Source organism: Lycium barbarum, chromosome 8, assembly GCF_019175385.1.
Source record: "Lycium barbarum isolate Lr01 chromosome 8, ASM1917538v2, whole genome shotgun sequence".
In the NCBI taxonomy this organism is placed as follows: Eukaryota; Viridiplantae; Streptophyta; class Magnoliopsida; order Solanales; family Solanaceae; genus Lycium; species Lycium barbarum.
In genome coordinates this window covers 125,166,714-125,192,128 of record NC_083344.1, presented here as the reverse complement: position 1 = coordinate 125,192,128, position 25,415 = coordinate 125,166,714, and the positions used below count along the sequence as shown (strand labels likewise).

At 33.9% G+C, this 25,415-nt stretch overlaps 2 protein-coding genes and 1 non-coding gene across 3 annotated transcripts; 1 reads left to right on the top strand and 2 right to left on the bottom strand.

Annotated features, from left to right (window-relative positions):
* Window positions 1-1,451: 1,451 nt before the first annotated feature.
* On the bottom strand, window positions 1,452-1,532 carry TRNAL-AAG (transfer RNA leucine (anticodon AAG)). Its single transcript has one exon. It is a non-coding gene; the product is annotated as a tRNA-Leu (tRNA).
* Window positions 1,533-10,007: 8,475 nt separating this feature from the next.
* LOC132605422 (putative phytosulfokines 6) lies at window positions 10,008-11,190 on the top strand. Its single transcript, XM_060318575.1, has 3 exons — window positions 10,008-10,205; window positions 10,384-10,451; window positions 10,905-11,190. Exons 1-3 carry the CDS (start codon window positions 10,109-10,111, stop codon window positions 11,013-11,015), a joined length of 276 nt encoding a protein of 91 aa, XP_060174558.1. The 5' UTR covers window positions 10,008-10,108; the 3' UTR covers window positions 11,016-11,190.
* A 1,534-nt stretch (window positions 11,191-12,724) lies between these two features.
* LOC132607168 (uncharacterized) lies at window positions 12,725-22,290 on the bottom strand. Its single transcript, XM_060321019.1, has 7 exons — window positions 21,555-22,290; window positions 18,737-18,838; window positions 18,179-18,433; window positions 17,094-17,201; window positions 16,607-17,011; window positions 14,402-16,246; window positions 12,725-13,561 (listed from the first exon to the last, which is right to left on the bottom strand). The coding sequence occupies exons 1-7, from the start codon at window positions 21,882-21,884 to the stop codon at window positions 13,547-13,549; spliced, it is 3,060 nt and encodes a 1,019-aa protein (XP_060177002.1). The 5' UTR covers window positions 21,885-22,290; the 3' UTR covers window positions 12,725-13,546.
* Window positions 22,291-25,415: the final 3,125 nt, after the last annotated feature.

The window sequence follows — 25,415 nt, the reverse complement described above, 5'->3', positions numbered from 1 at the left end:
AGGCTAGAAAGAACATTTTTTTGCTCAGATTGTCCTTCATATGGACTGATCTTTAATTTTAGTCCCTCAAATCGTTGGTCTTTAATTTTTGCCCCTACTTTTCATTTAATGAAAATTTGTGGGCCAAAGTACCGTTATTCGTTGGTCTATGAAATCAGAGATTCTGGATTCGAACCCAAGCAAAGTAAAAAAAAAAAATTGCAAGGCAAGATTTCATAGCAAACTATGCCTATTCGGGGTAAAGTTTACCTTAAGACAGAGTTTTGTAGAATCCTACAGAACTATGCCGAACAAGGCATAGTGTTTATGTAGTTGTATAACTTAATTTCTACAGAACTATGCCAGACAAGGCATACTACAGAACTATGCCTTAAGGCATAATTTTATCCTGAATAAGCATAGTTTGCTATGGTATCTTGCCTTGCGAAATTATTATTATTTTTAATCTGCTGGGGTTCGGGCATTTGTGCGAATGACCCTAGAAAGAATACTCATAATTCAATTTTAAAGTGAATTAAACAAATAGACAAAAATAATTGAAAAGGGAACGTACTAAGAAATAAATCAAAGGTTCTTGTATTAAATTTTGCAAGCTTACTTTAATTGTATTTTTATGATTATGTTGAGCTGGTCAAGTTAATATTTGGACTGCTACCTAAACTATGCGCTAATTATACTATGCTTACTTGTTTAAATATGCTTAAATTATACCTATCTAAGTTAGCAACATTTAAATCTCTCAAATCTATTTTGCCATAAGACTATTGCTGTTGTTGGCTACATTATCCACTTACTTAAGCTGAGAACTTGGCCAGTAAATAAGATATAATCGATATTTTAGCCAGTGCAAAGTTTAGCAGAGAAATAATTTCCTCTTAAGTTTAATATATGGAGAACTGAATTTTACGATTCTGCAAAATGAAGTTTCCTTTAAATAACAAAATAGGGAATTATTTGCTCCATCCAGCTTAATTCATAAACTTTTGCCACAAAGTACCCCGTCATTTGCTGTTTGAAATTTTCATTTCTAATGCCTTTATTTTACAAAATTTTACAAATAATTGAATTTGTAAAAAAAAAAAAAAAAAAAACTAATTTGGGACCTTTTTTTGCTGGAGAGTAGTGAACCATTAGACTATTCTATGCAAAACCTGATAATAAAATCACATTTTGACGCCAACAGAGTATATATTCTACGATAAGATTGTTGTCCGGTAAATATATATGATAATACGTTCGTTAGTGGGCATCAAAATGAAAATATTGCTTTAGACTTGCAGTTGTCTTTGACGAGAAAAAGGTTGAAATTAGTTTGACATTGGAAAAACACATTTTTGGGTACATTTAGAGAAAATACCTGTGTAAGATTGGAGCTATAAATCATGGAAACAAATACATGGAATACATTTGCCGGGCCACACAACATTAAAAAAAAAAAACAGAAAGATAAATGTTGAGAGTGGGATTTGAACCCACGCCCTTTCGGACCAGAACCTTAATCTGGCGCCTTAGACCAACTCGGCCATCTCAACTTGTTGCGAACAGAGTTAGCATTTTTTATATATATATATAAATATAAATAAATTTCTTAATATCTTTTTTGAGCTGGATAGCTTAGGTCTGACAGGAGAAAGAAACTCCATTTTCTTGAGTATATCTTTCCAGATTAGCAAATCTTTTTCAAGTTTAATTTGTGGCATTCGTTCGCCAAAAAAAACTTAGTAGAGACGTTTGAACAATATGATAAAGGTGGGGAAAAAATTTTGAACCTGAGGATAAAAAAACAATAGTAATTTTAACACTAAAGAAAAATACTAGTAAGTCCGAGTAACTTCAACTAAGAAAAAAAAAATTGTGTCATATGTACACATTCTTGACAATTTTAGACGACAAAAACATCTTTAATTTGATTTAAGATAAGAAAGAAGTTTCCGAATGACTACTAATTAGCTTTATTTTACTATCTGTTAGGAATTGTATTCGCTTGTCATGTAGGACTACTTTTTGTCTTTCACAATATTCCAAAATCTAAATGGGATAAAACAAATATGCATGCATGTATAATCTCTTTATTTTCAAAGCTATTTTTAACTTTAACACGTAAGTACGTATAGTAGGTCAATTCTTTCATCCATCAAACTAGCATGATTCATGTCTTTTTCCATTCTGAAGTTACCATAAGAAACAATCCATATTTCCACATGTATAAAGTTCTTTCCGTTATAAAATAAAGACTATAAAGTAAATATACCAGAGGGAAGTATATAGAGAGGAATTGATTGTATATGTAACTTTTACAAATGAACTCCTATTTATAGGAGGAAATAAGTGAACAACTTGGTGGCCACCAAGTAACAACTTGGTGGCCACACATACTTGGTGCCCAAATATTTTGGTGGGCATCCAACTTGTGTTACTTGGTGGCCACATATACTTGGTGCTGAAGTATTTTGGTGGGCATCCAACTTACAAGTAAATTCATGGACAAACATATTAATATTTACGACACTCCCCCTTGGATGTTCATTAATTAGATAATGTGTCTCGTTAAAATCTTATTTAGGAAAAAACCCTGTGGGAAAAACTCCTAAATGAAGGAAAAAGAGTACACGTATCTAGTAATACGCTTTGAGAGCTGCCTCGTTAAAAACCTTGCCAGGAAAACCCAAATGGGACAAAAACTTAGTCAAGGGAAAAAGAGTACAACACGTATTTGCTCCCTCTGATTACAACATCACATAATTCTTGAAGATGATGTACTCCGATCTTGTATATACCAACTTATCATATCTTGAGTTTGGTACTGTGTTTGTGATCAGATCTGTCAAATTACCTGGCTGATAATCTGCATCTTCATTCCTTAGATAGAGTTGCATCATCACCATATAATATTGTTAAAATCACGTCAAGTACATTCTTGACTTGCTTCATAATCTATCTGATGTTATCATTCTATGGTTTGACTGTCATGTATAATAACATGGTTTAACAGTAATCCTTCATGGAAAGAGATAACATATTTGGATCGAACTCTTATGTCGATCAGATGAATGCCCTGTATATCCAAAACACTTGACAATATTTGTTAGGATAAACACATTCATGCCATACTTTCATTAGCAGTATGCAACAACAACAACAACAACAACAACAACCCAGTGAAATCCCACATCGTGGGGTCTGGGGAGGGTAGAGTGTACGCAGACCTTACTCCTACCAAGGTAGGACGGCTATTTTCGAAAGACCCTCGGCTCAAGAAAAGCATAAAAGCATAAAAAAAAGTCAGATAAGGCTAAGAAATTCAAAGCGACATGGCAAAGCAATAGTATGCAATTGATATTATTTCAATATCTCCATATAGGAGTAAATTATATCATGCTCGTAGTTATATCAAGATATATAAGTGCATCAATTGCATAAAGATATGTTACTTCAGGACCAATTCAATTTTCTTATTTCAAATTCTTTCAGCAGATAATGTATTGCTTTTGTAAACTTTTCAAGAGCTCCAACAATATTCATATGAAAGATTCTGACTATCATAAAGAGACAAGGGTAAACATAGTATATTTGTACCATTCGTCGATGAATATACATTAAAGCGATTTCAGTACATCAGCCTTGATTCATTTTATCCATTTAAGGATTATAAACAAGTTTCCCAAGAATTTGTATATGCTTCAGGCATTTTGAATCCTTCAGAAATTTTCATATAAATTTTGTCAAGTAAGACATATAGGCTGTGACAACTTCCATCAGTATAAATTGTGACGTCTTCTGATGTCTAGACTATAGGTCCAATCGCTTACCAAGATGCATCAGTTCACTTGCTAATTATTTCTACGTCAACATGCTTTAAGAGACGTAGAATTCGGATCCTCACAACCTTATACTATATTGCGCGCTATATAGTATCAAAGATATCGTCGATGATATATCATTTGTATCGATTCGCAATTCGATATAACTTACCGAAATCTCATCACTTCATTATTTTCAAGTACCTGAACCTTTCATAAGGTTTATGAAGTGTTATGTCGTAGCTCTTCAAGAGCACATTGCCTCCTTATTATGATCATTTGCTCCTCCCTTTTTCAAGGATTATTATAGAAACCGATTGGTCTACCATGCTCCATGCATGCTATAGACTCTGTCCTTCAGGGACTTTAGGAGCATTTTGCCGATGAAATATGAAATAGTTGGGTCAACAAATGCTTTCAGCATTTGACTTGAATTATCTGAAGATTATACTGATGATAATTCACAACATATTTCTTAGCTGCTTATTCTCTCCCCCTTATGTTAGTGACACATATCACCATTTTCTTTGGGAAAATCCATCTGTGTACATCATGGTATATACATTAATCATATACCGCACATCAAACGCTATAAGATGGAAATATCTAGTTTCTGATCCTGAACCAAATATGAGGGGATAATTTATCAAAATTTATTGATCTGAAGCATACAGGTGCTGTTGTATGCAATATATCATATCTCAGACCAACCTGAAGCTTTGTTCTCATAAGCAATGGTTTAGCTGTTTTATAGAGGCATCTAATGCCAAACCAGCTTAGATATAAACCAGCATTATCAAGATGATTGTCTTGGTTACATATTCTGAAAATTGTGCTTCCAACTCAATTATTTTGAGCAAGCAACTTTGTAAATGTCAAACTGCCAGTTGACAAAAAACATACATGTGACCGTCTCATAGATGCATCTATTTAAGACATCACATTGCAGGTGAAGAGGCCCACATTCACCTTTTATATTTTCCAGAATTTTGGGGATTCAGTCCCAACATTAGCTGGTGTAATCAACTTATCATGAGAACAAGCAACGCAAACAAATTCTTGAAGAATCTTCTAGTTCTTCAATATGTTGTTAATACTCAATTAACACATCAGATTTAAATCAGGACGATCAAAATGGTCTTGTCAACTGATAAAATTATCTGTACCCGTAAACTTCAAGTTTACCATGACGAGTGTTATTTCTTTTAATAAACTTCTGGTTTACTATTGCATGAAATTGTATATCAATAAAATTCTGGTTTATCGTGGTATGTGATCTCATCATGCTCGAGTAACATTTCACTTGTGTATTTCTTACCCATAGTAACTTGAAGATATTTAATATTCCGATCATTTGTAGTCTCAATATGATAATCATTTTTATGGTTAGTAAACTTCAGGTTTACTACAGCATTCTGATCATACCAATTACGATCTACGATGAATGGTATTATCATATATAACATCTTCAAGAGACTTCAATTTATTTGTCATAATCAGATATTATTTGGACACTGCTAGTGTCATGATACTTGTAAATAAATAATTAGCTCTTCTGGAGCCTTTGATCATTAATTTCTATTACCAAATATTTCTTAAATACTTCTGGTACCATGAAAGCAAATTTCGACACTACTGGTGTCACGAAATAAACATTGAATTCTAAACTTCAATATTTCAAAATCTCCTTCAGGGAGATTCATCATTAACTGAATATTTTGTATCTAAGATCAAACACATAATAATCAAATCCTTCATAAAGAGAAACATTAATTATTATGTCCTTCAAGGAAATCAATAACAACTAACCATAATGTATCAATGTGGTTATAGTAGAAACATTCTATTTTGCTTTCTCTTTTTTTTTTTCTTAAAAAGATACTTTGATAAAATTATTTTAGATGTTTCTGCGTACGACAGGTACGTGTTGCTATGTCTTAATTTCATACCACAAAAATAACATGTATATTCCTTGTATTTTATCTCTCCAGGAGATAGGTTGTGGTATTTCTTCATTCACTTCGGGAAATGAAACCTGATTATTCAAATGTGCTTGCAATACGACGTTCATCGATAGCTCGTTATTTTGCTCAAGCACAAAAAGACATTGCTCAGAATATTTCTCAGATATTTTACCTGTTCTTTCTGCTTCAGGAGTGAAGATTAAAATTTTACCACTTCGGGAGTAAATTTTAAAGGTTTACTACTTCGAGAGTAAATTTCAACGTCTTACTACTTCAAGAGTAAATTTCAAAATTTTAATACTTCAGGAGTAAAATTTCATAATTCTACTATTTTGGGAGTAGATTTCAGAGTTGTACTACTTCAGGAGTAGAATTCAAAGTTCTACTACTTCGGGAGTAGAGTTCAAAATTTGCTGCTTGAGGAGCAAATTTATGAGTTTAGTACTTCAGGAGTAAAGCATATAATATTCAGAATATTTCTTCTCAATTATTCTACCTCTTCTAGAGATGGATCAAGGTATTTTCACAATCAAATGCACGTTTATATTTATAGGCTTTACTACATATTATCACGTCCACTTCAGGGAATGGATCTATATTTATAGCTTATATCAAAAGTTCTCATTCTTCAGAAATGGAACACAATCATCTGAACGTGCAGGCCTTAAGCATATCAAATTGTGATAGCTTAGAATCTCTTTTAAGATATTGCTACTTCAGGAGCAAATCGAGTTATACATATGATGTAGAGAATTTTTCTCTAACACATCTTCAACTGTAGCCACAACAATACATAGGAAATATTTTCACTTCTGGTGACCACATATGTCTTGCAAACTTTTGTTTAGCCATTAAGAGATATGGAATTAACATCATAATCCTTCTTAACAATATTGTTTTTCAGGAACAAATTTGAGGCATAAATGATCCAAAACCAATTAAGTTGCCATGGATCAAATGAACCCAACGAGTTGTACTATTAGTAGCAAACTCGTGATAGCCATATACACTCCTTGTGAGGCTATGCTTATTGTGTGAAAGCATAAATTAAATAATTTAAATATTCATTTGCAAGCTAACCTTAGTGTTGCAGAATATTAGTATAAAAGCTTTCGGCAACTTTGGTACCACGGACATGAGATTGAAGTGTTCAATGATCATATTTAAATTAGGTTACCTACCGTGATGACCAGTGGTACAATCTCCATAGTTGACAAGGATACATAATTACATATAGTAGTTGCCAACAAGCCTTGCCTGGCGAGCAAATAAACAACGAATTTGGAGTCCAAATCTTCTCCCAACCATAAGTATTTGCAACTTTCCAAAGTAAATATTCAATTGGTTAGAGCGTCGTGCTGATAACGTGTTATAAAATAAAGACTATAAAGTGAATACACCAGAGAGAAGTATATATAGAGGAATTGATTGTATATATAATTTCTACAAATGAACTCCTATTTATAGGAGGAAATAAGTGAACAACTTTGTGGCCATAAGTGAACAACTTGGTGGCCACACATACTTGGTGCCCAAATATTTTGGTGGGCATCCAACTTACAAGTAAATTCATGGATAAACATATTAATATTTACAACATTTTCATATATATTTGTTCGTTTCTTTCTTTCTTTTTCTCCCAATTATTTTGATGTGGGGCTAAATAAAGGAGCTTTGCTTTTTGACTTGGGAAATATTACTAATGCTTTTTAAATTAATCTTCGCCATTTAATTAAGGGAAAAGGACACCATATGTCAAATGGCCCAAAGTAATGCCACATTTGGTTAATATTTTGGCCTAATACCCTCAGGAGTCCGCTCGGCCCAAAATAATCTCAAAAAATGGTCGGTCGGCCTAAAATAATGCCAAGGCTAGCTGGCCCAACAGCCTAGGCTGCTACAGCATATATACATATGTTGGATTATATATACACTTTATATATAAGAATTATACATTTTATATACATATGCTGGAATTAATCATACATTTATTTTACATAAATTATACGTTAATTATACATTTATTATACACATATTATGCAATAATTATATGACTTTTTTTTTACATATATATACATATTATATACCACAATGATACGGTTTCTATTATACATTTTTTATACGTATGGTACACTTTCTATACAAGACTGATACAGTTTATATACACATGCTGGAATTATATTTACACTTTATATACAAAAAATGATACATATTATATACAAAAATGATACAATTTTCTATTCTATACAAGGCAGTTGCATTGTGCTGATACACATTATATACACAAATGATACATATTATATACAAAATGATACATACCTTAATGATTCATATTTTATACAGTTTCTATACATTACAGATAGGTACTGATACATATTTTATACATAAATGACACATATTATATATAAAAATCGCCTCAAATATTTTTGTGTTTGGGTTTTTATTTGAAAATTGTATTATTTAAATTTTGGCTAATGGATGGAATTAATTTAGTGGGTATAATTTGGGTTTGGGAAAAATTGAGTTAGAGGGTGAGATTATTTGTGCTTTTCCCTTTAATTAACAGTAGCAAGAGAATAGTAATGACTAGTAATTTAGTGAGAAAATAACTATTGCTATTCAAAAAAACGAAACTTCACGAGCGTTCAACGTTAATAGAGTAATGGAATTCACCAAACCAAACATCTTGGAAAAAGTATTTTATTCAACGAACAAATCTACTGTCGAGTCACAAAACAAATTAAAAAAGTAAAAGTGGTAGTCTAGAATTGTCAAAGAGGGATCAAATACCCTCTCCCTTGTTCTCAAAATCCATATTTATGGCACTATGAATTTTAAATTTGGCACATTGTAAGTGGCAGTCGCCCTAATTTTATTTTATTTCAACATATTTTTAGCGGAGGAGAAGGCGGATTTAGAGTGTTGTTTGTTGGTTCACAAGCATTTAGTAGTTTTTGTTGAAATCTTATAAGTACGTGCAATAAGAAATCTATTAAATATTTGATTGTGAGCTCAATTATTATTATATATTAACTTAAAATCACTATAAGAACTCATAAACTTCAAATCATAGATCCATCTATGCATAGCATTTCGCCTTGATGAATGTCAACCGAACTTATGTTCATTTCATGGTGTGAAAAAGATACACAAAATTATTTGTGGCAGCCTCCTCTGAAATAAAAATTAAAGTCTAACTTAGATGAAAAAAATATAAAAGCAAAAAAAAAATTGCAAATAAGCTAAAATTAATAAATTAGAAAAGGGTCATTAACCAAGAAATTGACAGAGATAAGGGAAAAAATGGACGATTTTAAAGAGAAAATAGATAGGGTACGTAACTCTATATTGGATATGTGAAAAGTGGAAACCACCAAACCATCTGGTATGCCTAACTACAAAGCTTTGACTAGAAAATGGTTTATGTCAAGCAATTTTTTTTTTTAATTCTTACACAAAATTTGTGGAATTTTGTAGTCCATTACAAATATTATTTAGTTATATGATATTATTTCGCAAAAGATGGGTAAAAGAATTTGTAAATAGAACATAAAAAAAATCTTTTTAAGATCCTTTTCTTTTATTTAAATATGTTAAATCTGTCTTTTAAAATCGTTTTTTTTTAAGCCGAGAATCTATCAGAAACAAACATTCTAGCTCTCACAAGATAGATATACGGTTTGCATACACCCCACCCTTATCAAATCGCACTTGTGGGACCACACTGAGTATCAGACTCAGTATGTTAGTATTGTTGTTATTTGTTTTCTTTTATTTAAGTTGTAATCGTATATAAGAGATCATTTCTCCAAATTTGTACCCTCTAGTACACAATAAAGAAATCACTTACTATAAATTTGTTGGATGCAAATCCATGCAAATTATTTAACCATGAGATTTGATCTAAACACCACCAACTTGACTTGTCAACTAGTATTAGGCAGGCTCCATTTATGACAAGTTGACTCCCTTTCTAGTACTAGTAAAAACGTGACCATTCTTAATGCTTATTTTTACTCCACTTTTATTTTCTTGCAGAGATGCATTTTTTGTTTTGTAACAAAAGCGAGACCATTAATTATTTACTTATTTAAGAAGAAAGGAGAAGAAAAAGAAAAAAAAGAAGAAAAAAAAAAGCAAATCAAACACACACATGATTTCAATTCTGTGCCGTTCTTTTTCCTTCATGTGACTTTGGCCAACTCTTTATAGTGTCATTTTCTGAGAGAAATTCTCTCTAAAATTCTTGTGCTATTTATATAACTCCTTCACTGCTCTATTCCTCTCTTCTTAAACCCTCCCTTCATTTCTTTCTCTCATACAAGAAAAAGAAGAAGAATCCCAATGAGGCCTACCATTAATTTCTTTATCATTTCATTGTTCATTACAATACTAATTTCCCAAACAATATCTGCACGTCTTCTGCCTACAAGTTATTCAGGTACTTGGTGACAGGCAACTTCTCCTGATAGATGAATTTCGTAGCTAATTCATTTTGATTTTCTTTTTTTCTAGTTCCTTTAACCAGTTTGTGAAGCTCGTGATTAAGGTCCAAATATGGAACTTCTGCAGATAAATTCTTACTATTAATATTTACTAGTATTATATGCTTTTCACAGATAACAACAAGATTGAAGTTCATGGGATTATTCATTCAATTTCGACACAAGAAGATGACTTCACTAACGTAAGTCCTTTTTTTCCTTTTTTCTTTTTCCAACTTTGGTTTTGCATGCATTAATTTGATTTCAGTGCGGGTGAACCTTCAAGTTCCCTTAATTTTGTTGAAAGACATAATAAAAATTAATAAATAAAAATATATCATCTCTAATGTTTAAGCTTTTGGATGGTTACACACCGCAACGCGATATTAGAGCAAGACATATGCATTTTGGGTTTGAGTTCACTGTCATCCATTATTAAAAAGAATTTTTACGTGATTGGTCATGAAAAAACCAAGCTGCACGTGAGGGACATGTTGAAAGACATAATTAAATAAATAAAAGTATAATCTATGTAACAGCTCCAATATTTAGATGAGATGATCATACACTTCAATAAATTTAACTTCAATGGAACATCATCCTCTTTTAGTACTGGAGCATTATTTTTTATATTGTCCTTTCTGGTTTTTGAACAGCTCATGGGATTGGAGAAATGTGAAGACAGAAATGAAGCTTGTTTAAACAGAAGGATGATAGCTGAGGCTCACTTGGATTACATATATACTCAAAACAAGCCTTTGCCCTAAAGATGGATCAATAGTTTCTCTGATATTTTGACTATATGAACAACAAAACTTGTCTACTTGTAGAAGTTTAGGTAAGAAAATTATACCAATACAGTATTTTAATTTATCATAAGATGTACTATTAGTCTATTAATATGTTTTATGAGCTATAAATGAGTAGTGAAAATTTTACATACTCTTTTCCATGCCTTCACTGGTGGTAAATTTCCCCTGCACTTCATATTATGCTTCTTCCCCTCCTCCCTCACCTTTTCTCCATATTTATGAGTTGAAGTTCAAGTGAATTTAAAAAGATTATAGTACAAGATGGTGCTACAAAAATAACAATAAAGTTGCATATATAAATTGCTTCCTAAGACCGGAGTGATTGCAATAACTTGAAATATGGTGATTTGAGATATTTCACTCGGAGACATATTTGTTGAAGTTTATACTGTCGATCTTGATTTTTACTTGTAATGTTTTCTAGCTTTTCCCATAACACCCACTTGACTTAAATGCAATTTTCATATTTGAATTCAAACCTCACTTCAAGTTTGCAACAACGGTAATATTGAAAACGTCCTTAACTGGCTACAGATACAAAAATTTTGAAAACTGGCTGCATCTTAAATAGCGTTGTGCAAATAGGCTACAAGCTGAAATTACTTCGTGTTAAGGTCTCGTATTTGGTTGCAACGGAAAAAAAACAAAAAAATTAAATCCATTCTGAACAAGCAAGAGTACACCAACATAAATAAATAGGCTGTTTTCAAGTTCCAGTTGGGAATTTCTAGACCCACTTAATCTTCATATTGGAAATGCTTGTGAAATACTGAGGGAAAAAAAAAACTTGTTTAATGAGCATTACAAATAAAATACTACGTACTGTTTTTCGATCATAGATTTTCGACTTTCTTTCTAAATAAAATTTATGTCCAAAACGCCACTTTAACCTTTAAGAAGTACTCTTTTCTAACCTCACTCGTTTTCAACTATAACCAACTCGCGTCCAAAAATCCTTCCTCTGTCCCAATTTATGTGTCGCCGTTCGAATTTTAAGAGTCAATTTTTTAAATTTTGATCGTAAATTCGAACATGAAATCTATAAATTTTTGAAATAAAATTTTTATACTCCCCCCGTTTCAATTTATGTGAATCTTTTTGAAGTACGAAGGTCAAATTTTATAACTTTACCAATAAATTTTGATTTAGATTTTTTAAGTTTGTAAATAAGATTTATTATATTTAGAAACTACATAAAAGAACTATAAGTCATGATAATTTATAATTCTGATAATTTAGAAAAAATGTAGGGGAAACGTGTTCAAAGAACCACCTTGTAAACTCCCCAAATAGTAATAGGTTCACATAAATTGAAACAAATGGAGTACTTAAAACTGCATATAAACTATCATACGTCACAATAATTGACGATTCAAAATATTTCAAGGCATATGAAAAATAGCGATCAAAGAAAAACTTGTTTCCGTGCCACATGTAAATTGCAATCAACAGCTTTCTAGCTTCGCAAATACTAAAACCAACTCAGTAGCAAAGCTAAGCATTTGTAAATTGTGCTTTGATTTTTTTACAGAATAACTGGACAATTTTCTATAACTTTTCGATGCTTATGTACAGACGTTATATTTTTTGGACATTCGTATTACCTTTTAGAACATTGCTCTGCAACATTGATAAACTCCCAGTTAGAACAAGAGCAAGTTAAATAACAGCAAAATGATAGATTTAGCATTATATAATAAGCATTCACAATTGGATATCAATCAACTACAACTCAATTGCAACTTATTGGAGTTGGCTATATGAATCATTTATATTGATTTTCCTCTTTCCTGTCCATAGTTCTAATAGGACCATAAGCTTGAATAGCATCAAACAATAACTTACAATGGGAGTACATCCCAAATGAAATTAAACCATCATCTCACACCCAAAAGACACAGAATACACCATCTTAAAAAAGCAATAATTGCACTGATAACCAAATAGCAGCGGAACTTTCCAACATAGAGAATTCCAACTATTTTGCAATATGTGATGCTTTACTTAAACCTAAACCCATAGCTCGTGGAGAGAAGGTGATAAAGTAACTTGCTTAAGGCATACTCTGATGTTGCAGTTCGAACGGAAATGCAGCTCAATGATTTTGGTTCAATAGCAACAGTTGTTGAAATGGAGGCGCTAGGCAGAGGCGAAGCCACAATTTCAGCTTTATGGGTTCTGAATTTTAGAACGATGACATCAAGTACATTACTAGGTTCTAAAATTTAATGTGTATTTTTAATACAAATACACTGTTTGAGCAAGAGTTACTGGGTTCGGTTAGACCGCATCTGGGCTTCTACCTCCGTCCATGTTGCTCAGGAAAAGCCAAAAACTATAAGATTTTCATCCCATTATCATTTGAAGGAAAAGCCTAGAAGAGGCTTAACAAAGAAGATGCATAAGCAGTACAAGTAAATTGTACTGAACCTGGATACCTTGAATTGACATACCCTGCAATTCCTTTTTCTCCAAATCAATAAAAATCAGGCTTCCCATTCCTGCCAATCGAAACAGTGGTATCAAATATAAGTCAAAGAATGACTACTAAGCCAATCAAGCAAGGAAGTAAGCACAGTACTCGTGCAAAGTAAACTACTGAGGTACAATATCAACTATGATAGCATGCATAATATAGCAAATGGGCAAGTCCTAGGCAAAATGAAAGGAATTATTGGTACTTCCTCTTCTTTATGTCAGTCCACTAGGTTTCAGTTTTCAACTTAGACCACCTAAGTTATCTATTTAGAGAACTCAACCAATATCTTAACCAATAAGCACCGAGAACTGAATCAGAAGATAAAAACGAAGAGACTTGAAGGGAGCTAACCATTTGAAGCTACCTCTATTCAGACACTTAGAGAATCATATTCAAATATAAGCAGAGTTTAATACAGAATATCAACATCATCCATCATTACCTACATATATCCTAATAGAAACAGATATGCCGTACATTTAACTCTACCTGAGGCATGCTTACATGAAAAATCTGTCTCCATTCAATAGCATCTAATGAAACAACTCAGCCATCTAACACAAGCTTATTTATGACGAATACAAAGTACATCAAACACCAAAAAGGTCACAATAAATCCAACACAAACTATATGACACCGTTTTCACTGAGTGGAATCAACACAACAACCATCCCCATTTGTTTATAGTTTATACACAGTACAATCAAGCACAAAAATATTTTACTTAATGGTTAATACAACACAAACTAAATCAGAGGGGTCACTAGGAGGTGAATCAACACAACCATCCACATTTATTTTATAGATCAGACATGTCAAAGAAAAACCTTATGGTTGCCATTGAGGGCTGGAGCCACGTACCAGTTTTATATCATCCCTAAGCTTCAAATTCTGAGAACTTTCTGATATACAGTTCTTGTGGACTATAGGATTCTGAATACCGCTTTTATTCGATGACTTATTCATGTAAACAGCTCCTTTGAACATCCACTTGTCACTCTCTTCATCATAAGAATCTTCAAAAAACTGACCACACAAGAAACATATACACTGACCTTCATCAGCCGGAACCATCACCTCAGTGCATTCTGACAGTTTTCTAGAACCTCCAATTGGTCCTGTTAACATACCACAGTGTGGGAGGCTACCGGTTCCAGTAATCCATTCCACAGAATTTAAATACCAATTCCTTTCCTTATGCAACAGTTTCCCATCTGGATTCCTCAACGCATGCCATTCCAAGTGTCTATCAAGTCGGACTCGGAGCTTAAGTCGAAGACCACATATGCCACATTGATGTGGAACGTCATCATGAAGTCCGCTGATGAAACCAGGATTTGACTCCCGAATTACACCTGGTTTAAATGCTCTCGATTCTTTGGTGGGCTGAGGTAAGGCATCAGGGATTTTAGCAGCAGGTTTAGAGAGAGAGAGCTCATCGTTTGGAGTTGAGACAGTGGGTGAGGAAACTGGAGCAGATACACCAGGAGTTGAACTGATGCTTGCAGGTGGAGGACTCTGGAACCGAGTTTCTGGAGGTGTCTGTGGAGGAGTTGGAGTTGGAGACTCCTCCTTTGACGCAGATATCAACCCCTTTGCCACCAATGAACTCAAAAGATTTGCAACAGGATTAGAAGCAGCATTTAATAAATTTGGAGCCTGCAATGATGCACCACCTACCAGAGTTGGAGCAGGACCAGGTGGCAGTTGTGGTCGTTCTCCATTTCTCTGGGAATAATTTGGGGGATTTGAAGCATTTCTGTCCGACAGTGGAGATGGGGCAGCGGCTTGGGATGACAGAGGCCCCTTATCACGAGAATTCAGTGGCGTGCCGACGCTAGATCTACTACCAAGTACTCCACTCTTCATAACAGCAGCCAACAAGCTGCTCATACTCGTTTGTCCTGAGGATTCAGAACCAGGAAGAATGGAAGGCACATTGCCAGAAGGATCAGCAAAACCAGAAAGCTGAGTAACTATTGATTTCTGGGTGAGACTGGAAGATTCAGACTCGGGGCTTTCTTGCTGGATTTTCTTAGGAAGGGGAACATAATGGCCTTCTTGAAGAGATGACGTCAAGGAAGATGGATTATATCTTGGAGTCTGTGATATCTGTGAACTAACCAAACAAGCACTCTGAGATGTCATTGGCAGAGAGTCCTGGGAGACTTGGTTACGGGGATCTAGATTTGACCTTCTTGAAGATTGAGACATTCTTGGATCTGCATGAGATTCAGTCTGCATGTGATACTCTCTAGTGAGACTGTTAACTACTTGATCAACATTGCTAGTTGAGACTGATGGAGATGGAGGAAGCTGACGCTTCGGTGGCTCTAACGATGGAGGGGCAGCTACCTCAGTTTCTCGTGGTTGCATTATGGGTCCCCTGGATCCATTTGCTGTCTTTGCTATTCCAAAACTTGGTGTCCCCACATAAGTTGAACCTTTCTGTGACTGGAAAGATTTCCCAACTATGGAGTTTGTAGCTGTTGACAACCCACGGAACGAGGTTAGATAACCTCTTGGATGATCTGGAGTACTTCGACCAGAAACCGAATGTCTAGCTCCATCTGACCACATCGATGACATTTGACTCCCGGAAGATGCTTGCCCTTTGTCTTCTCTCGAAAGAGAGTCAGCCGAGGCTTCAATGTCAGCCTTTAACCCAGATATGCTTTGGGGTCTCGGATGTTGATTATCTAAGCTCTGCATATTCATGCAAATAACTAGATAAATTGCCTAAACTAGCATAGAGAGGCTGTCAAAATTGACAACTAGTAGCCTTACTCAAAATTGAAGCTCATTTCTTGGGGATGAGAAGTAGTTAGCTGGTATAATGCGAAAATTACACAAGTGAACATTTTGAATTGGATGTAAAACTAGTAGGTTAGATATTGCTGAAATTTTTTGAGGATTAATCAGCATTTTTTTCAATTTAGAAGGGATATTCTATCCAGAACAAAATCTACAAGGTAGATGCACTGCACACGAAGTACAAATGGGTTGCTTTCTTTTTCTTTTGGGAGGGAGGGTGAGGGGCAGAGTCAAGTAAACATTTACACTTACAGATTTATATGAATCTTCGGATGCCCGTTGATCTTTACCTGCACTATTGACATCATCCCACATATACTCCTCTTCATCAGAACTCTGCCAGCTCCGATCCATCAAAGTACTACTTTGATTGGCAAAGGAGTGTTTCAGTTGTGGATATGCATCAGAGTTTGCAGTATTCTGGGATAGACTTTGGAATCCATGTTTGAGGTCCAAGCTATTTCTTTGACTTAATATTTTACCATTCGCAGAATTGTACCAAGATTTATCAAATCCCTCTTCCTTAAACTTTTCACCTGTTATTCTTAATCCAAAGCCAGGACCCCTTGACAAATCAGAACCATATTCAGGATCTCCATATGCTGCACCTATAGTTTTCTCGCGAATTCGCTCATTCAACTGCCCTTTCTGAACGCACTGCATATATTGCAATATCAACTGGCTTAGACCCATAGAAAAAGCATGCATTCATATGTAAAAACACATATACACCACACACCTTAGTAGAAACATCGACCCAAGATCTTCCAGAACCTACAGTGGCTGCTCCTCTCTCTGGTTTCTGTACGTCTCCTCCTGGAGTGATGTCATCAGCTGATACTTTTGCCTTAATCATAATAAACCACAATAATAAGGACAAGTGAACAGGAGAGATATGCTTAAGAAAACCCTCAGAGCATCATATTACAAACATGCCAATGCATTGATACTACTTGCTTGAACCAGTTGACATGACAGGTTGGCAAAACATCATTACAATGGTACACCCATCAACGAGGAATCCAGTATGGAGACCACGAGTTTTTACCATCTAGACTATGCTACACAAGCAGTCAATAGTTCACTTACTAACGATTCAACCCCAACTCAAGATAAAATTAGAACTACAGGCACTATCATAACGCTCCACGAACATAAAGGCGTAGAATCCCCAGCAAGTATAAGCCTATTAAACAGCTCAGCAAGGACTTGGAGGCTCCTTGCTTTGTTTTGAGAAAGTTATTGAAAACCAGTTCATGGAGAACTTTTCCAGAAACGGTTCTTGAAAAATTATGTGCTGTTTGGAGTAAGTTTTTGGAAAATTATTTTTGAAAGCTATGCAAGTTGGATTAGATGTTTTTGAAGAACACCTAAAACCAGACTCATTGTTTTGTTAAATACTAAAAAAGCACTTACTAATTATATATCCACTATATAATCAATTAAAAATTTCCTTCCCTAAAGAATGAATTGGGCATTGCTCATTCTATAGGAATATAAAGAATGGACAGAGGAAAAATACAAGGAACAATGTCATATTTTGAAATGAATAGCACAAGAAAAAGTAATCATCTTCAGAGAAACATAAAAATGTGACCAAAGACCTCTAAATGAAAAAGTAGAGGGTAAAATGACAACAAAAGAAGCAGAGGGGTAAAGTGGAATTTTGTCGAATCTGTAAAATATTTTCATCTCTGAATATCTTTTTTGCTTGGTTTGAGAAAACAAAGTCTTTTTCCGGATAAGTGTTTCAAAAACAAAATTTGATTGTAAAAATAAACAGCATTTGCAAACTTTTTCAAACCAAGCATAGAAAACACTAACTCTGCTTGGTTGCTGTAGGCACTGCCTTGCCTCCAAATACTTGGGATTTACATGAATGCTATTTGCAGTCTGTTGAGCCTTTGAATCATCTCTACGCATTCCTGATGAAGAGCCATTGATGCCAGTTGTAAATCCAAGCTCCTTCTCAATCAGTTGAAGTTGCTGAGGAGGGAATACTTTTCTCCAGGTTACAAAAAGACGATGCATCCCAGAGTGTATCGAAGGTTCAACCTGTCTATAAGTCTTGCAGAAAACCTGAAAACATAAAAAGGAAAACCAAAAACTTAACAACCTGTTATGCACCAATTAGCATGCTTTCCAAACTGCAGGTATTTACTTCTATAAGAGATGAGGATGACAGAATGGGTTTTCACCATGTTCTACATCTTCATCCAATCAGATGTGTGTTACATCATGGGGGAAATGTCAAAAACCAGAAAGCGGACAATAATATGCAACAAAGTCTTTCTCACGAAAAGAGGCAAGACATGAGAAACTACAAATTTTAGAGAGAAATAAACAGCATCTTAATGAACTACATATAGATCCAATTCTGACCTCAGGAAGCCTGGCAGCAAAATGCTTGATATAATCCCTCCCAATGTTCTTCACAATACTGTCCAAAAGATAGAGAGATGGCAGCTTTTGCTCACTAGGAATCTGTAATGATGTTCGGGGTAGATAAACATGAGCTTGCCATAGACATTGAAGTTGATACAGAGTAAAAGCAGAGGAAGCGCATGAAAGCAAATTCTCTAAATGATGATGACAAAAAACAAACAGCAAGATAAGTCAAAGAAGTGCAGAGAAGACTGTCATGCCCCTTTCCAATGTGAAGTCCCACAGGTCAGTCTAAAAATGATGGATGCGAAGGAGTCACTGGACACTCATACATGTTTATATAATCAGCATACAGAAACTGAGCAGTAACCTGGCTGAAGAATTACACTATTTGAAACATTAAACTGTCCACAGGTAGCAAGATACAGCTTCTAATATTCAGAAAGACGGACCCTATATGAATCGAGACTTCCTCGTGTTAACATGGGATATAACTGAATCCACTATTACCACAACCAGAAGAACAACAACTAAGCCTCGACCCCGAACTAACTAAATCTGCATTTTAAACTAGTTTTGCCTGCATCGTCCTTTATTTTCCCAAATCAATTTAATATCACAAGGAGAATAACCATCCTTAGATTAAAAAATCTAAGACTTTTGATGAGAGGTAGAGTGAGATATCTGTCTATTGAAACCTGTCATGAAGTAGCTTCTTTCAGACAGTTTTTTTTTTGTGGCCCATAAATAGGAAATTGCAAATAAAGATGAGAGAATCCTATTTTTATGCTAAGTTAGAAACTTGAGACACCACCCAGAGACTGGACAAAGACTCTTCAAGACCACATCAACTCTTGCTAAAAGAGTTATGGGGAAAACAAGATCAGATTCTGATAGGGGGCTGAGTGTGCCTTCTTATCCTTCTAATCTAGGCGAAGAGGGAATTAAAAAATTAGCAATAGTCCAGTAACCCGTGAACAATGATGAGTTGGAGGTATTTATCTAGGTAGGTATTTATCTAGGTCATGAGCCATATCAGACAAACAAAAAAGCATCACGAGATAGCATGATTTGAGAATGTAACAGAAATAATGACCATCTTTGTTGAGATGTTTAGCAGGTTAGGCAACTCTGAGGTTTGCTGTATTCGGTGAAAAGACACGCAAAACTTTACCCCAAGTGAAACTAAGGTTCTGAGATCTCAATAAAACATGTACTCAAAGAAGATTTTCAGCAGCGAGACATTGATTTGAAAGATTTTATGATTATCATATGATACTGTCCCAACAAGATTCCTTCGTCTCAGTTTGGTATCACGAGAAATTCTCAGAATCAGTGGTATCACCAGAATTTCTTGAAGGTGATCATAAGGTCTAAGAAGTACAACTCCAACATAAGTCAATTTGATGCGAATGATTTACTAACATGTACCATAAGAATGCCTAGTTACCCTTCAAAACCCAAAGAACCAAGATGAACATAGAAGTATTAACTTCTTTCAAAGATTAATTGGCCGAGAAAATTGCACAATTGAGAAAAGCAAAATTATTGAGACAATATGCCTTTAACGTGGAGAACACTTCAATACTTTTTTGAAGAACAACAAAAGAAAAGGAATATATCCGCATACATCCTTCATACAGGTTAAGCGTGTAAAACCGACTGCAATGATGCTCTACATAGCTGAATTGTTTAATAGACATATTTCCAAACAAATTCAATTACTAGATAAGTAATAAGAACTGATTCACGATTATGCGACTGGAGTATCCCTTTCACTGTTCGAAGTATAGCAAGAACGAACATTGCCCTTCTCTTTTTCTTTTTTTGATAACTGTGGTTCTCCGGGCCAGCTTGCACGTACCCACTAATTCCACGGGGTACTTGTTACCTCTCACCAGCACACATAACGGGTGCTTGAAAGAAATCACCTAGTGTTCTTGCCTCAACTGGGATTTGACTGGATGCTGCCCTTTCACGATCTAAAAAGATTAATAGAGTTGAAAGGGCCTTGAGTTGTCTAAATACCAAACTCTGATGAATGCATATGAGACAGCTTTTGAGCCAAGTCTGGACCAAAAACTCTAAAGTGGAACCACAAGCGCTTACACAATTGATCACAGAAAATAATCACAATTCAAAAATAAATAAATAAATTGCTCATCACTCAACATTTGTAAACACAGCAAATAAATAGTGACTGACCACTGATCTCATAAGCATACCATCACAATCACCATACAAAATCAAACCATACATTATAGTAAAAGACCAAATTGCTTTCAGTTTCCACAGCCAATCTTCTTTCACTGAAAGACATACTCCTTTGTTACAAACTGTATACTCTACTATTCACTATGCACTCATTTGCAATATCGTGATTGACCACTGATCTCATAAGCATACCATCACAATCACCATACAGAATCAACCATATATTATAGTAAAAAACCAAATTGCTTCTTTCACTAAACCACATATTTGTTACAAACTACACTTTACTTTTCACTACGCACTCACATTTACAATGAGGCCGTCTACACTAATCTAAATAACGTATCATCATAACATCTATTAATACAATCAAAGAACACTAATTAAAGTCAATAAACATAGTAAAAGACCAAATTGCTTCCACAACCAATATCTTTCACTAAAACGACATAACTGTTACAAATGCGCACCGCTCACATTTACAATGGGTCCAGCTACACTAATCTAAATAATTTATCGACATACATCTATCTATCAATACAATCAAAGAACACTTAAACTAATTGAATTCACATAACAACACTTAAAACCATAATATCACCTCAAGTATGTTCCCGCAGATCACAGCAGCAATCGCCTTGGCATCGCGCAAATTCTCACCAGCAATAATAGTCAAGTTGGTAATAATCGGCTTCGAATTAATAGTCAGCTGAGCTAATGCTCTCTTGTATTCACTAATCAGTTCCTCATGTTGTTGTTGGTAGGGTCCACTGATCTCGGAATCTCGCCAGCTGTCAATGGCCCGAAGTCTCGGCCCAGTAGGGCCCGAATTCACGGCCCGGATAGGGTGGTCTTCGCTTAATCTAGGCTTCTTTAAATTTGATTGTAAGTTTGATCTATCGAATGATCTACGAGAACTCTTCATTTCCATAACTTATACAATTGGAAAACGATAAAATTTTAGCTAACCCTAACCTTAATTGCAGATTATTTTACACGGATTACATCACAAATTGGGGAATTAAAAAACAGAAAATTAAACGTTACGCTACTTTTTAACATCGTGTAGGTATCAGAATTACAAGAAACAAGGAATTTAAACGCAATTATTAGGAATATTAAAATGAAGAAATTTGAGAGTTCTGAGCTCGATCGGCGATTTAGAAACTAAGCACCGGAGAGAATCGGGGTATCGGGTCGGTTCGGGTCGGGTCGGGTCGGGTCGGCTGAGTGTTGAATGGAGGATATGTGGTGTGATTGATTTTTGGCAAGAGGAACAGTACTGCTTTTATATACAAATGGGAGGAGCTCTGGTTTCCGAAATGAGAATTTGGCAAAACTTTGACCATTTGGACCAGTAATTAGCAAAAATAACCGAACTTACTATTAATAGTACGGTTATGTTCAATTTGATTACTCCCTCCGTTCATTTTTACTTGTCCACTATATGAAAAATAAATTTTTACTTTTACTTATCCACTTTAACATATCAAGGAAAGACAAACTTTATTTTCTTGTTTTATCCTTAGCATTAATTACTCATTTCCCAATTATTGTCCAAGTCCAATGAAACTATACATCAATTAATATGAGTATTATAGTAAAATACATACTTCATTTATTAAATCTTAAAAGGCGTGTAAAGTCAAAAGTGGACAAGTAAAAATGAATGAATGAAGTTTTTTTTTTTTTAAAACCGAAGTCCGCACACACTAACTTTCGTGTGCACACTGGATAACCTGTGCAATAACTTGCAGAAGCTAGTCAGGAAATCTATCTTAGGTCTCCCACATGGGAAACCACCAAACTCAACCATAATAAAGTGCAAAAGTTACTAGGTAGGAATAGGAGTTGTAATCCTAAGGGTTTGTTTGGTACAAAGGATAAGGATAAATAATCCCGGAATTATATTTTAGATTAATTTATTTCACGTTTGGTTGGGATAAAATGAGGGTATAATTAATCCCGAGATTAGTTATCGTGGGATTGTAGTGTTATTTTGTCCCTGTGGGAGGATGGAATAACTAATTTCGGGATAACTCTCAGGATAAATTATCCTAGGATAACTTGTTTCCAACTAAACGACCCGTAAATCTTATAGAAAATGTAGAGACTAAATTTTCATAAAATTAGTCAATTCAATATTAAGTTAAATTTTAGTACCCAACTTATGACAACAACATATTCAATGTAATCTCAAAAGTGGGTCCGGAGAGAATGGTGTATATGCAGCATTACCTTAACTTGTGAAGATAGGAATCAATTACCTAGATGGTCACTCAAGTTTGGCCAATTGCCTACAAATATCATTTTTATTTCTTTTAGGACAACAAAGTCACTTAACTATTCCTATTTTTCTCAAAATATACTAAACACCTCAAAAACCTCCTTCTATCCTAATTAGCATGCCATGTCATTAAAGCTTATTTTCTTACTAATAAACCTATTTAACTCACCATTTAACCCAACTCACGTCTTATACCCAATCAAACATCACCCGAGTAAAGTATTTTAATTTATAGATTAAGTTTTAAAATAAAAAATTTAATTTGAGTTACTTTAGGGATTTAGTTTAATAAATTTATGGATATTAACCTGACAAGTTGGAATATCTATATCTTAACATGAAATAGACTAAGAATATATCATATTTCATATAAGAGTAGTAAAATAATAGGTCAAAATAAAATGTAAGCGTAATAATATAATATTTTAAAATAAATATTATAGTAATGAAAATTCTACTCCTTCTTTATGAGAAATTAAAAAAACTTGATGGTATGACAATGAAAATACCAAAAACTACACAGCATATATTAGGATAAATAACTCAAATTACAAAGGAAAAAATAGATTTTGTATAAATGCTCCAGTTCATTCTTTTGATAGTTAATCTAGTCAATTTACGGTGTAAGACAAAACACTGATCTATTTTTCCATAAGGGTTAAATATAGCTTAAGAAATATTAGAAAATTAAAAACTCAAAAGAGAAAAAAAGAAAAGAAAAAAGAACAACATTTAAATTGAGACCAAAAGGGTAATTTCAAATACCTTAAGGTCGTTAGAAACTCATTATTTAATGTCGAATTTAACCATCAAAAGAAGTATTTTCAAGAATCACTAGATGATATTGGTGTCGCGTAAAATGATGAAATAGCAAATCCGTCAACTTGAAGTTAGAAATGAGGAGAAGTATGATTTTGTAAAACTTAAACTTATATGCTGCTTTTTTAATCGGGTCATGTTTGATTGGGTAAGACATGGATTTGTTTAAATGGATTTAATGAATTAAATAGGTTTATAATTTTTAAAAAATGAGACTTAATATATGGGATGTCAAATAGGAGAGAAGGAGGGTTTTGAGGTATTTAGTATATTTTGAAGAAAATAGGGATAGTTGAGTGACTTTGTTGTCCTAAAAGAAACAAAAGTGATATTTGTAGGCAATTGCCAAACTTGGATGACTATCTAGGGAATTAACTCCGAAGATAGAGAGATTGTTTGTGATAGACCCTCGGCTCAAGTAAAGTTAGTACCCAACTTAAAAACAGATAATACGTACATGAAGTTTATTGAGAAGATGTGTTCATTTAGTGTCCCAACATAAGAATAGGAATATAATGTATTTATGTAATCGGTCATGCGAAAATGAAGTATTTTAGAAGAAAATTATAAGCAAAGTAAAATAAAATTATATTAAATTATTTACAAGAACGATTACTATTTATCACGTTTGTATGTAAATGTGGTTATCAAGGCATAAATAGTATAAAGATATAAATTTTAATACTTATAAAATTTGGGTAGATAATTTCAGCTGTTACACCAGTAAACTAGTACATATTTTGTTTTAACATGAAAATATGCATGTATGATGTACTCAAGTACCCACGTACAATTGAATGACTTCTGCCTTTTTATCAAGTACTAGTCTAGTACTCATGTAATTTATTTACAATGAACAGATTAGGATTACTAAAGTGTATCCAAACCATAAACATTATGTAACATCCAAAAAATTTAGGAACTTGAGATTTTTGCGTTAATTTTTTATTTTTTATAACACAGATATATATATATATATATATATATATATTTGTTTTTTTTTTTTGCTATTTTAAAATCTGTTTTTATTGATAAAAAGTGCAAGTACAGTGCGTGTGTCCAAAAGCTAATTATTAACAAAAATACAGATATATATATTAGCACATAAACTTTACTTTGGTGAAAATTAAACTCGAGACCTCTTGATTTCAACATCTTCATACAATAACTTATGATCTTAAACAATCAAATGAATCGTCACGTGCCAATCACTAATTAAAGTAGTTAAATTAACCCAAGCAAACAAACTTCTCGATCACAACTTTAGAGTTTCTTCTACTATTATTGATCTAAAATATCATGTTAACCTCTCAGTTCAATCAAACATAACACAAAAGCAAACAACAATGGACATAA

What these genes read in the sequence shown, in the direction of transcription:
- LOC132605422 (XM_060318575.1), top strand. Translation starts at nt 10,109, where the DNA reads ATGAGGCCTACCATTAATTTCTTTATCATTTCATTGTTCATTACAATA. An exon ending in TCTGCCTACAAGTTATTCAG is followed by an intron (nt 10,206 to 10,383) that starts GTACTTGGTGAC and finishes TGCTTTTCACAG; the next exon opens with ATAACAACAAGATTGAAGTT. An exon ending in AAGAAGATGACTTCACTAAC is followed by an intron (nt 10,452 to 10,904) that starts GTAAGTCCTTTT and finishes GTTTTTGAACAG; the next exon opens with CTCATGGGATTGGAGAAATG.
- LOC132607168 (XM_060321019.1), bottom strand. Translation starts at nt 21,884, where the DNA reads ATGGAAATGAAGAGTTCTCGTAGATCATTCGATAGATCAAACTTACAA. An exon ending in TTGCTGCCAGGCTTCCTGAG is followed by an intron (nt 18,434 to 18,736) that starts GTCAGAATTGGA and finishes TTATGTTTTCAG; the next exon opens with GTTTTCTGCAAGACTTATAG. An exon ending in GCCTACAGCAACCAAGCAGA is followed by an intron (nt 17,202 to 18,178) that starts GTTAGTGTTTTC and finishes ATTATGATTAAG; the next exon opens with GCAAAAGTATCAGCTGATGA.